Here is an 11,914-nt window from a genome sequence, read left to right on the forward strand (position 1 = left end):
CTAGCCCCCTCTAGGCCTCTGCATCTCGGCCCTCCCTCAGTACCCCAGACATGGCTCATCCGGGATCCAGCCTCTGAGCCCCTGTGTCCCTGAGTCTCTGTCCCCAAGTCTGGTGTTGAGCCCCAGGATTTCAGGAAGGCACCTCAAAAGCTCCCAGCTTTGGGACCAGCAACCCTGAGCTCACCCCCCGACACTGTGGTGCAGGCTCCTGCCTCATGCCCCTGGAGAAAATGGCCTCATCACAGCACAGGGACATAGATGAAGAGATCCAGTGCCTGAAGCCAGCATCACAAAAACTGGTTCCTCACTTCCTGAAGCCCTTCCCTCGAAGCCTGCCCTGCTGACAAACACAACCTCCTTCCCGGGACTTCAACCCACTGTTTCCCCGGGCAAGGCGTGTGTTCAACCCTGAGTGTTCTCTGGGCTTCCACAATCAGCTCCACCCAAACACCGCCCGGGAAGCCTGCGGCTGGAGAAGGGTGTTCCGGGCAGCTAGAGTGGGCTCTAGGCACCCCAGGATGAAGCGCGGCACAGCGAGAGAGAATGAAGCGGCCCCCAGGCCAAGGCTTTATTTCATGCTGGGGCCAGAGAGACTTCACGAAGGCCTTCACTGTTCACCAGATGGATGTCCGCTGCCACCTCCTCCCACGCTCCGATCCCCATCCCACAGAGCAGAGACCTAGAAACCACGATCACTTTCTGAGCCTAAAATTCCGCGGCTCCCTCAAGGGCCCAGACCCCAGCCCGGCTCAGTCTCTCGGTCAGACCCTCTGCTCCTTCATCTGTGCGGGTCCCGCGCTTCCTACTGGAGAGCCCCAGGCTGGCCTTTCGGGTGAGGTCAGAGCTCAGGGAGGCCGAGGCTTCCTCTCGTTTTCTGTGGCCGACTGTCATCCCACTTTGAAACACGCAGAGAGGGAAGGTGGACCAAGGGCTCTTTCTCCCAGGAAGTTTCTGGGCAGCCACTGCCGGGCGCCAGAACAAGCGAGGGTGGCCTGAGTTCCTGCGCTCACATGGCGTACGCGGCCCAGTAGATGACATTGACGGCCGCGAACGCCGCAGGGAACACAGCGCGGGCGTAAATGTCAATGGTGTCTGCGTCGATGGGCCTGAGCCGGGCGCGGATGCCCCCCTGGCCTCCCGAGCGGGCTGCCCCCTCCTTCTTCATCTCCCCCGTCTCCACCCCCACCGACCTGTAGGAGCCCATCAGGTTCCCTGGCACGCGGCGCTGCCGGCGGGAGATGGCCAGTTCCTGCGTGACGCCAGCAGCAGAGAGGGAGAAGAGGACAATGGCGTTCCTCACGTCCATCTGCACGGGGGCCGGTGGGGGAGACAGGGCTGAGCGCTGGGGTGCAGCTCCCAGGGCCCTGGACCACAGGTGCTCCCATGCAGGGCCCCGCCTGGACCAGCAGCTCCAGCCCCCCACGCTCAGGGAGCACAGCTGGGACCCACAGTGGGCTGGAGCAGCTGAGGGGTCTTCGTGGGGGCCCCCAGCAGTGCTGTCCCTGGTTCAGTCCCAGGCCCTCACCTCTGCCCTCGGCCTGGAGACCTTGACCTTGGCCTTGGCCTTGGCCTTCTGCTTCTTCCTGTAGTCGGCGTTGAAGTGCGCGAAGGCGTACTCCACCAGGGCGGCGAACACGAAGACATAGCAGATCCAGAAGTAGACATCCAGTGCCTTGATGGCCGAGGCCCGTGGCAGGGAGGAGCGGGCACTGACCATGAGCGTGGTCATCGTCAGCACCGTGGTGATGCCTGCCGGGCACAGGCGGTACCATCACTGTAGCCCTGCTCTCATGCCGTCCCACCCCCCGCCTTGGTGCCTGTGACCCACGGATGAGGGTCCGCTGCCCCCCACCCCCATGCCCACCCCAGGGAGCAGGTCCTGCTCCCCTGACCCGGCCTGGCCCGGTCGGCCATTGCCCCAGGACAGCTGGCATGGTCCGGAGGCCAGTGCTGGGCCCCCAGCTGAGGGGTGAGAAGTCCTGCTCCCCAGGACGGACCTTCCAGCCCCCGCAGAGCATTGGCGAGGCCCCGTACCTAGAGACACCCTGGCGGGCACCGCCACCTGCTCCCCAGAACGGACCTTCCAGCCCCCTAGGAGCATCGGCGAGACCCCGTACCTAGAGACACCCTGGCGGGCACTGCCGCCTGGCTAATCCAGAAGGAGACCCAGGACATGGCGACCAGCAGGACGGAGGGCATGTAGGACTGGATGATGTACACGCCGCGGTTCCTCCGCAGGTGAAAGTGCAGGCTGAGCCGCGGGAACTGGCCGGCTGCCGGGACAGCCACCGTCAGCGCCCCCGTCCCTGCCCAGCCCAGCCCACACGTGGGACTCAGGGGCGGCAGGGCTTGGCAGCTACGGGGCCCACAGCAGGGCTCAGAAGAGAGACTTAGACCCCTGCCCTCCCCACCAACCACATGGCCTGAAATGTCTGGGGGTCTCCGGCCCTAGGTGTGGCCACAGGACAGGCTGGTCCTGAGCAGTGTAACCCAGAGGAGGAGGAGAGAGGCCGAGGTTGCTGCTGGCCTCACGTTTGCTGGACTGGCCCTGAGGGACCCTCGCGGCCAATAGGGAGGGCTCACTCCTTTCTCTCCTAACACTCCTGCGGGCACAGCCAGGCTCTGGAAGGAGCCGGTACTGGGCTCACCTGCTCTGGATGACCGGGTACGGCGGGTGTAGGGGTGGGAAAGTAGGGCTGGGAGACAAGGTAGACAAGGAAAGCTTGGCCCCTGAGCCCTGCAGACCTGGGGCTAAGAGAGCTCCCCACACCCTCAGGTTTCCCGTAAACCTGGAGTGCTGGGAAGAGAAAGGACCAAGGAGTGAGATGGGAAGGGCTGACCCACGTCCACATGATGGCAGGCCTGGCGGCCCTGGTGTGGGCGTAGCTGGTGCCAGTGAGCAAGTTCCTAAGGCAGGAGCGTCCCAGCTGCATCCCCAGGGGCCCGGGGGGCCTGCGCGTGGCTTGGCAAAAAAGCATGAAAACCACAGGCGGGCACGTGCAGAAGGGGCGGCGGGCACACGCGGAAGGGGCGGCGGGCACACGCTACCGGACTTGAAGTTCATCAGCTCCGTGGTGAAGCGGTAGCTGGTGATGGTGAACTGTGCCAGCTGCAGCTTGTCCAGACCGTGGATGTGCTCCTGGCTCTCCGACCAGTAGTAGACAATGTCCTCCGATGAGTAACCGTCTGCAGGAAAAGCACACAGGTGGGCGGCAGAGCCTGGTCCTGCCCTGGGAGCCCCGGCAGGAGCACTCTGTCCACACAGGAAGCCGGCAGGGAGCTGACACCATCATCATGGGGACCGAGCAGGACCCCAGCCAGGAGCGAGGAGGCCTTCAGCTCTGGGACCACGTCGGGCTCCTCTGGGCAGGTGGAAGGGACACAGATGGGGTCACCATCGTCAGGTGACACACAGAGGCTGCAGCACTGGCTTCACGATACCAATCCGTGTCATGTCTGGGCTCCACGGCCCGCTCCTCAGGCGTGCACAGACCCACAGGCCAGACTGCTGCAGGCCTTCCGGCCCCTTCTCCTGTCCAGGCTTCTTGCTCATGCAGAAGCTGGTTTGGTGCTTTCCTGCACCCTGCGCTGGGCCAGCCTTGTCCAGGCCCTGGGCTGACAGTCTGAACCCCCATGCACTGCTGGAGAAGCCAGCGTGGCCCTCGAGAGAAGCCCCTGCCCGCCTTGCGCGCCCACTCACAGCTCTCCAGCTCCAGCATGCACTCCTGCTCGTCCATGGGGTATTTGGCCAGGTCCATGTCGCAGGCCACAGTGGAGGTGATTCTGCCAAGACAAGCATGGCGGTGAGGCCTTGGGGGCGAGGCCAGCCCTCCCAGAAGCCTGGCAGTTCCCCTGTAGAGATGCCCCTACAATGCTTCCTGCATTGGTGAATGTGAAAACACTACTGTGAACGTGTGTGTGCACGTTCGTTTGAAAGCCTGTTTTCAGACACATGCCTCTCAAAAATGGAATTAGCTCGCAACACTTAAAAAAATCAAGAGGCATGTGGCCGGGCGCAGTGGCTCACACCTGTGATCCCAGCAGTTTGGGAGACCAAGATGGGTGGATCACGAGGTCAAGAGATCGAGACCACCCTGGCCAACATGGTGAAAACCTGTCTCTATTAAAAATACGAAATATTAGCTGGGCGTGATGGCGGTGCCTGTAGTCCCAGCTACTCGAGAGGCTGAGGCAGGAGAATCACTTGAACCCAGGAGGTGGAGGTTGCAGTGAGCCGAGATTGCACAACTGTACTCCAGCCTGGTGACAGAGTGAGACTCTGTCTCAAAAAAAAAAATCAGGAGGCAGCCGGGTGCAGTGGCTCACGCTTGTAATCCCAACACTTTTTGGAGGCTAAGGTGAGTGGATCACTTCAGCCTGGGAGTTTGAGACCAGCCTGGGCAACACAGGGAGATTCTGCCTCTACAAAAATAATAAAAAATATTAGCTGGGCTTGGTGGTGCGCACCTGTGGTCTCAGCTACTTGGGAGGCTGAGGTGGGAGGATCACATGAGCCCAGGGGGTTGAGGCTGTAGTGAATCAAGATTGCACCACTGCACTCCAGCTTGGGTGACAGAGTGAGACGCTGTCTTATAAACAAACAAAAAAACAGGATATTTTACATAGGAATTCAAATATCTGACCTCTCTTAGAAAATCAAGCGCATGGCAACTCTGGGCCTATTCCTGTGTGTTCCCCAGCCATCGCTCAGGCCAGGGTCTGGGTGCTCAGGCTGTCCCCTGCCCCGTAGGCCCCCAGCCTAGTTAAATAGTCAAGCGTTTTGAAGAGAATGAATGAAATCCAGTTCTTGATAGTCCTAAATGAAGACTTGCAAATGTCTATGAAGTTGAGCAGTTTTCAGGTTTACCTGGATTCTGGGCAACTAACAAACACAGCCTGAGAAGTAGCTCGGGCTCCAGGCAGCAGGGGTGAGCCCTGAGGACATGGTGCTGAGTGTGAAGCCAGAGTCATAAACGGTCCCACACACAGCGTGTGATTCCCTTTCGGTGAAATGTTTCTGTCTCTGGCCAGATCCACAGAGACAGAAAGCAAATGGGTGGCTGCTGGGGCTCCAGGGAGGGCGGAGTGGAGCGCACCTACTCAGTGGCTGGGTCTCCTTTTGGGGTCCTGAAATGTTTTGGACCAGACAGAGGTGGGGTTGCACAACAGGGCGAATCTGCCAAATGCCACTGCATTGTTCACTTCACAAAGGTTAATTTTATTCCACCCCATTTTAAAAACCAAAAGGCACTGTGTTGGCCAAAAAGCCACATCTGCCAGCTTCCTGTCGGCGACCTTGGAGCGTGGATGTTTCCCCAGCAGCTGCGGGGATATAAATAACTGCGCAGCTTCTGCCCCCCCAGCTCCCGGCAGCAGGAACCGCTCGAGCTTTTCCAAGCCTTGGAGCGTCCAGGCGCCGACACTGGGCCCAGGCAGGCTCTCCCCCAGGGCCCCGACGGGCAGCCCGCTCACCGGATGCTGTACAGGATCACGCCGTCGGGCTGCAGCCGGATGAGCTTGTTCTCCACTGTCACGTCATGGAACCAGGCTGACTTGGCGTTCACGATGAAGGTGTCAGGCAGCCAGAGCTTGTCCACGAAGCGGCTGTCCAGGCCCAGGGTCTCATTGGTGTGGTTGTAGGAGAGCCTGCTGTCCCGCCAGCTCTGGTGCAGGAACACCGTCATGGTGTACTCCTGTGGAGGCGGCACAGGAGCCGGGGTCAGCCTCGCTCCACCCCCAGGGGCATGCAGCCCAGGGCAGAGGCTTGTGGCACCTACCATGTTGGCCTCTGAAATGTGGTCGATGCTGGCCACCTCCAGAGCGAGGGCCACATTCACGGGAGGCCCTGAGAGGAAGGAGAAGGACTAAGAAGGGCTGAGGCCAGCCCAGCGCGGGAGCCAGGGTGGGATCCTGCCAGGGTCCCAGTCACACGCAGTCAGCCATCATGGCCCGAGACGCTGCACCTGGCTGTCTCTGTGGGAGCCTGGCTCTGATGGAGCCCCCAGGGGAGAGCCAGGCTTCCCTGCCCAGAGCCCAGTGGGCCACACAGCCACGGCCTAGCCCGGGCCCCAGGGGTCCTGCCTGCCGGACCTGGGCCGCCCCTCACCTCCGATGCCAGGCCGAAAGTTGCGGGCATAGCCGGCTATCAGCCCATCCAGGTTGGGGAGCCAGGAGATCTCCAGGTTGGAGCCCACGTAGTCGCCAATGTCATTCATTGCTCTGGGGATGCAAGGCCATTGGTCAGACAGGCCAGGACTTAATTTGATTCCACTGAGCCTGGGTCCCTTCCTGGGAATGCAGCACTGTTCTGGGCATCTGGGCCAGGGTGTGGGGGGCCACTGTGGGAGCCCTTGCAGGCAGGGGCCTGGCCAGTCCCCGAGGCTCTGGCTGGACACAGGGAATCCCGGGACGTCCTCAGCCTCTTCCACCGGCCCTGACCTGGCTTCCTCCTCTGACCTCAGTGCCCACTCTGCTCTCCTGGCTTTGAAGGAGGTGGCCCTGGGTCGGACAGAGCCCCCCAGTGTGGGCCAAGCTCCCAAGCTAACAGCCTCCCTCCTCAACCAGCCCACAGAGGCTGGCCTCGGGGTCTCCACCCCAGGGTCCCTCACCGAAGAGGTCTACCTGTCGGCTTCTGAGGGCGAAGCTTCCCCCATCAGATGGTTTGGAGAAGAGGAATGTGAGGAGGAGGCAAGATGCAGGGACAGGAAGAGGACAGGGCCCCAAAACCCAGATCCACAGCCTCCTATTCTCTGTCTCCTCCCAGGAAGGCCCAGGATGAGGCCCAGGTCCCCAAATGGCCATGTGTTTCTGGGGTTTAACCCGACCTCGGACCAGCTCGGGGCAGCCAGCAGGGCCGTGGGAGCACTCAGGCTTGAGGGAGGCGTCTCCTCCCTATACACACCATGCTGCCAGAGCCCGGAGCACCCCAGCACCCCCGGCCCCCATCTGCTCACCTGCACTGGGTTGAACAGTGTCCGCAAAATGCACATCCACCCAGAGCCTCAGAATGTGAGCTTATTTGGGAATAAGGTCTTTGCAGAGGTAATTAGTTAAGATGAGGCCATACTGGATTGGGTGGGCCCTAAACCCAAGGCCTGGTGTCCTTAGAAGAGAAGAGGGAAGAAGCTGGTGACCGTGCAGGCAGAGATTGGGGTGAGGTATCCACAGGCCAAGGGAGGCCAGGGTTTCCAGCCACCGCCGGAGCTGGAGACAGGCCGGGAACAGAGGTTCCCTCAGAGCCTCCAGGGGAACCAGCCTCACCCACACCTTGATTTCAGGCTCCTAGCCTCCCGAGCTGCGAGAGAATAAGAGTCCGTTGTTTCAAGCCGTCCAATTCCTGGTGATTGTCACACCCGTCCTCCTGCACACAGGGTGGGGATTGGTCCCAGGGGTGGGGCCTTGCGATTAACCTCCCTGTATTCTTGGAATCATTTCTATCCAAGGGGGTGGCGGAGTGGCTTCAGACATAGCCTCCAGGTCACCAGGCCCCTGAGCCTGGCCCAAGCCCTCCCAGAGAGATGAGGGGTCAGGGCCTGAGTCAGCAGCCTCCGCCTCAACAAGCCTAGAGACAGATTTGACCCCAGTTCAGACACAGCCTTGAGCGGGTGCCGTATGCTGGGCCACTCCACGGGCCACCAAGAGAAGAGCACAGTCCCAGGCCTCCTCCACGCCTGGTTCCCCAGGACCCAGCTGACAGCCCCTCCCCTCCTCACAGTGGGGGCCACAGTCGTTGGCCTCCTGCTCCCTCAGAGACTGCGACCTGGGCTCGAGGCACCCCTCCACGCTGCCTGTCTGGCACAGTCAAGCTGAGGCTGGGCCACCAGCCCCACCCCGTGCAGCCCCCTCCCAGCACCCCACACAGCTCACCTGCAGCCCACTCTGCTTGTCTGCCTCCCCAGCTCCAGCCCCCTTGAGCCCTTGGCTTCCCAAGGGAGAGGCAAGTGGGTCTGGTGCCTCAGGCTAAGTCCTGCCGGGGAGCTGCAGGGGCAGCTCCAAATCTTAAACCCACAGTTGCGGAGAAACACTGGGAAGGACGCAGGGAGGCAGACACTCTCCCTGCCTCTCCCTACGTCCAGCCTCGACCCTGCTCCACACACTTTATCCTCAGGTGCGTCCTGGGGCCCCCGAAGACCACCAGGGTTTGGGAGGCAGCAGCAGGTGGGGGCTCCGGCCCTCTCCCTTTCCTTCCGAACCACTTTTCTTCTTGTTTTACATACTGACCTTTCAAAGATTTTGACTTTGAACCAAACGTTCCTTAGCTAACGAGATTTTGCCACCCCCAATCTATCCTGGGCGACCGTGGTGGCCCAACTCTGGCAGGAGGAGACACCTGAAGGCAGCGTCCAGGGCTGCTATACATCCAGACCCACAATCCCGCACCCACTGGCCCCCCAGAGTGGCCCGTCACAGGGCTAAGGAGGGGCAAGCACTTTGGTAACAAAGGATAAGATGGAATCAAATTAAGTCCTGGCCAATTAAAAACGCAAAAGGAAGTCACCCAGAAGGTCAGATGCAAAGGGATCTGAGTGAGGCTTTATTTTTGGACCAGCCCAGCTGCCATCTAGCCTGCCTGGAATGAGGCCATAGGAGACACCGTCCTTCCGGGGCCACGTCTCTTGCCCATCTCAGGGTGGTGGCACGTGTGGGGGGCATGAAGGCAAGACCAGGAGCAGCCCCTGCCACGAAGCTCACCTGGAGGCACCTTTGTCATCTCCTGGGGGCGAGAAGGAAGCAGGCTCCCCCCGCCCCACGCCATTTCTCACCTAGGAGAGCGGCCGGTCCTTTTCCCACTGTGAACAGATGGGAAGGGCCACGTGCGGGGGCATGTGCTTCATGCCAGACTCTGGGGTCTGGAGGGCCCCCCACTTCCTCATGTCAGGATGTACAGGGCAGGCAGAGCTAGCGGGGGCTGCGGGGACACAGCCTGCACCACGGGAGTTCGACACAGGTGGGGACGTCCTGACTCTGTTACGTCATGGAGATCTCGGGAGAGGGCTGCTGCCTTACCTGGTGGCCCTGGGGCCCAGTGGTGGCCTGAGCTTGGGGTTTCCTTAGGGTGGATGGACAGAGAGGCTCAGGGCCATACACCAGGCTCCAAGTCTACACTCGGATTTAGGACTCCAAACTCAGGGGGCAGAGTGGGCGCCATGAAGACATGGCAGCTTCCCCCTCGGGTTGCTCTCCCTGGGTCACCTGGCCTCCTGCCCTCCTGGCCCCACTGAAAAACAAACCCATCCCTGTCACTTGTCTGTGCCCTGGGGACAGACAGGGAAGGTAGGTGTAGCTGGGATCCTCCCCCTCCAGGCTCCTCCACGGCGCACACCCAGCCCACATACCCCACAGCTCTGCTTTTAGAGCAGCACAAGCCTCCCAGCATTGCAGTTACCAAGGCAAAAGAGGAGCACCGCCACCAGCGCACCGCGAGCTGGCACCGTAGGAGCCGCAGCACAGCTTCTCCAGGGAGACGGAGGTGCCGGCAGCCCGGGAGGGCCACCCACGCGGGCACACAGTCGGCAAGCTCAGTGCCTGCCGCGTGCATGGGTCTTCACACTTCGGGCCGACCCACGGCCGCCACACTCCTTTCCTATCCCACCCAGCCTTTCCCATGAGGAGCTGCTGCGATGGAGACCTGGGGTAATGGCCAGAATGGGTCCCACTGACATCTGATACAGCTCCAGGACAAGGACCCCGAGACTGAGGGAAGGGAGGGTGACTGTCCTGGTTTCTGGAGCAGAGGGGCACAAACGCGGATGGGAGGAGAGGCTCTTCGTGGACAGCACCCCGCTAAGTCTGAAGGTGGCCCCTAGGGCTGAGCTGGCAGGTGCTTCCACCCTCCAGGCCTGCCCCTAGACGCCAAGAGCAGGAGGTTGAGCCCAGCACATGTGTGTGGACAGAATGACCTCAAAGGACAGGCTGCAGCATGCAGCCAGGTGGTCACTATTTTTAACCAGAGAGCTAGAGGGGAACTCAGCGAGGCAGTGCACCTCTCACCAGGCAAGGTGTGCTCCCCAACGGCACCCCTCTTCCAGGGATGGGAGTGACCGCAGGCCCAGAGGCCCCCACTCCTGGCTGGGCCGTGGCCTTCCAGCTCTCCTGCCCGGGGAAACAGCCACAGAACCCCTTCCCCAGCAGTCCAGGAGCCAGATGCAGGCTAGGATGAAGGATCTTCAGATACTAGAAAAGGGAAGTGGTGGACACAGAGGCTGGGGCTGGGGGCAGCCTGGAGAATTTCCCGGCAGGAAGTGTATATAAATAGGTCCAGAGGTAGGATTAACAAAGATGAGAAGAGTCTCGCGTCCCTGCAGGACGGGACTTGCCGCCAACTGAGTTCTGGTGTCAAACTTGGGCTAAAACTTTGGGGTTTCAGAGCCGTCTAGATTTCAGCCTCTTGGCTAAGTGGCTGTGGGCCTGGGCTGGCAGCTGGCCACATGTCTCCAGCACTGCATCTACGACTGTGCCTGAGGCTTTGTCCTTCCTCTCACCTTGAAGGAGGGTAAGGACAAGGGGAGAAAGGCCCACTGGGATTGATGGAAAAACAAAGCTCTTCCCAGGACAGGGGCTGCTTAGATCCAGAGGCAGTGCCCACCCTGAGGTCTCCTGATGGGCCCACGGCTGCTGCTGGACCCAGGCCTTCTGGGCTCTGTCCCCCACACCTCCAACGGGAAAATTCTGACACGCCGCCCCGTGTTGGGTGCTGCCACCTCTACTGCGGTCAGCCACCTCTATGTCTACATCTTCACAGTCTCTGAGATCCCGAGTGCTGGGGGACAGCTTCTTGCTGTTTCTTCTGCAGTCTTTGCACTGAGGTGATTTTCAAAGACGCCCCTAAATGTCCTCTCGTGACTCCTAGGGAAGGCAGCCAGGCCCAGTGGTGGGGCCAAGTTGCCTGGGTGGCTGTGGAACCCATTTCAGACGCCCAGAGAGGAGGGGGTGGAGGGACTGTAGGCCAGAGGGGGCTCCAGCCCTGGGGGACCTCCTTCTAAGCCTCTTCCTTCTCTGGGGAGCCCCTCCCAAAACAGTTAAGAAATCCACCATCTCTTTTCTGTGGCCGGGGTACCTGGCCGCCGTCCACCTGCACACACTCAGGAGTTCTGTCCACGCCATTTGAAACGGGCTCTAAAAGGAGACCCTGGAGGCCGGGCCCACCCTCCACAGCGACACAGCCTCCTCCGTCCGTCCCAGACCCGCCGGCTGGGGAAGCTCATTCGGGGAACAGGGAACGGCTCCCCCGGCAAAGGGAGCAGCCTCCCCGCACCGAGTTCTCGGGTCTTTCCTTTCCTCAAGGCACCGGCCGGGCAGGGACCCGCGAGTGCCGCGGACCCGGGGACCCTCCACGCGCGCCACGGAGCCGGGGAACCCGGTAGCCTACGACGCTCTTGTCCCTCCCGGGTTCAGCACCAGGACGGCGGACAGCACCGGGCGGTGGCGGCCAGCGCGGGGGTCGCCGCGTCCCGAGCCCAAGGGCAGCGTCGGGGCGAGTCCAACAAGGGGCCCGCGGGGCGAGACCCCGGGGAGGGAGGACGCGGGGCTCCCAGACTTGGGGTCCGGGGCCCGGGGCTCGCGCCGGCCGCTCTCCCAGCCGCTCTCTCGGGCCGAGGCCGGCCCCCCACCGCCCCCGACCGCGCGCCGCGCGGACCCCGCCCGCTCACCTGGTGCCGCGGAGCAGCTGCGCGCAGAGGAGCAGGAGCGGGGCCAGCAGCAGGGCGGGCGCGTCCATGGCCGCGGCGGGCTCGGGACGGGGTCCGCGCAAACTTGGCTCGCGGCGGCCGCACAGGCGGCACAGGCGGGCGGGAGCTGAGCGAGCGCGGCGCGGGCGCGAGGGGGCGGACGGAGCGCGGAGACCGCCCCGAGCCCGCCCCAGCCCGCCGCTCCCCGCAGCCCGGCCCCGCCCGCCGCTCCCCTCCCCTCCCCTCCC

General features: G+C 62.1%; 1 protein-coding gene across 1 annotated transcript; it reads right to left on the bottom strand.

The window, feature by feature from the left end:
* Positions 1 to 539: 539 nt before the first annotated feature.
* GABRD (gamma-aminobutyric acid type A receptor subunit delta) lies at positions 540 to 11,836 on the bottom strand. The gene is made up of 9 exons (XM_023215320.2): positions 11,649 to 11,836; positions 6,107 to 6,219; positions 5,778 to 5,845; positions 5,473 to 5,693; positions 3,701 to 3,783; positions 3,049 to 3,186; positions 2,118 to 2,273; positions 1,526 to 1,749; positions 540 to 1,306 (listed from the first exon to the last, which is right to left on the bottom strand). Exons 1-9 carry the CDS (start codon positions 11,714 to 11,716, stop codon positions 1,007 to 1,009), a joined length of 1,371 nt encoding a protein of 456 aa, XP_023071088.1. The 5' UTR covers positions 11,717 to 11,836; the 3' UTR covers positions 540 to 1,006.
* Between the last annotated feature and the right edge of the window lie 78 nt (positions 11,837 to 11,914).

This window comes from Piliocolobus tephrosceles, chromosome 1, assembly GCF_002776525.5.
Source record: "Piliocolobus tephrosceles isolate RC106 chromosome 1, ASM277652v3, whole genome shotgun sequence".
Classification (NCBI taxonomy): Eukaryota; Metazoa; Chordata; class Mammalia; order Primates; family Cercopithecidae; genus Piliocolobus; species Piliocolobus tephrosceles.

Coding starts and splice junctions, on each gene's coding strand:
- GABRD (XM_023215320.2), bottom strand. CDS start 11,716: ATGGACGCGCCCGCCCTGCTGCTGGCCCCGCTCCTGCTCCTCTGCGCG. Junction 5,846..6,106: donor CTTTCGGCCTGGCATCGGAG/GTGAGGGGCGGC, acceptor CCTTCCTCTCAG/GGCCTCCCGTGAATGTGGCC. Junction 5,694..5,777: donor ACATTTCAGAGGCCAACATG/GTAGGTGCCACA, acceptor CCGCCTCCACAG/GAGTACACCATGACGGTGTT.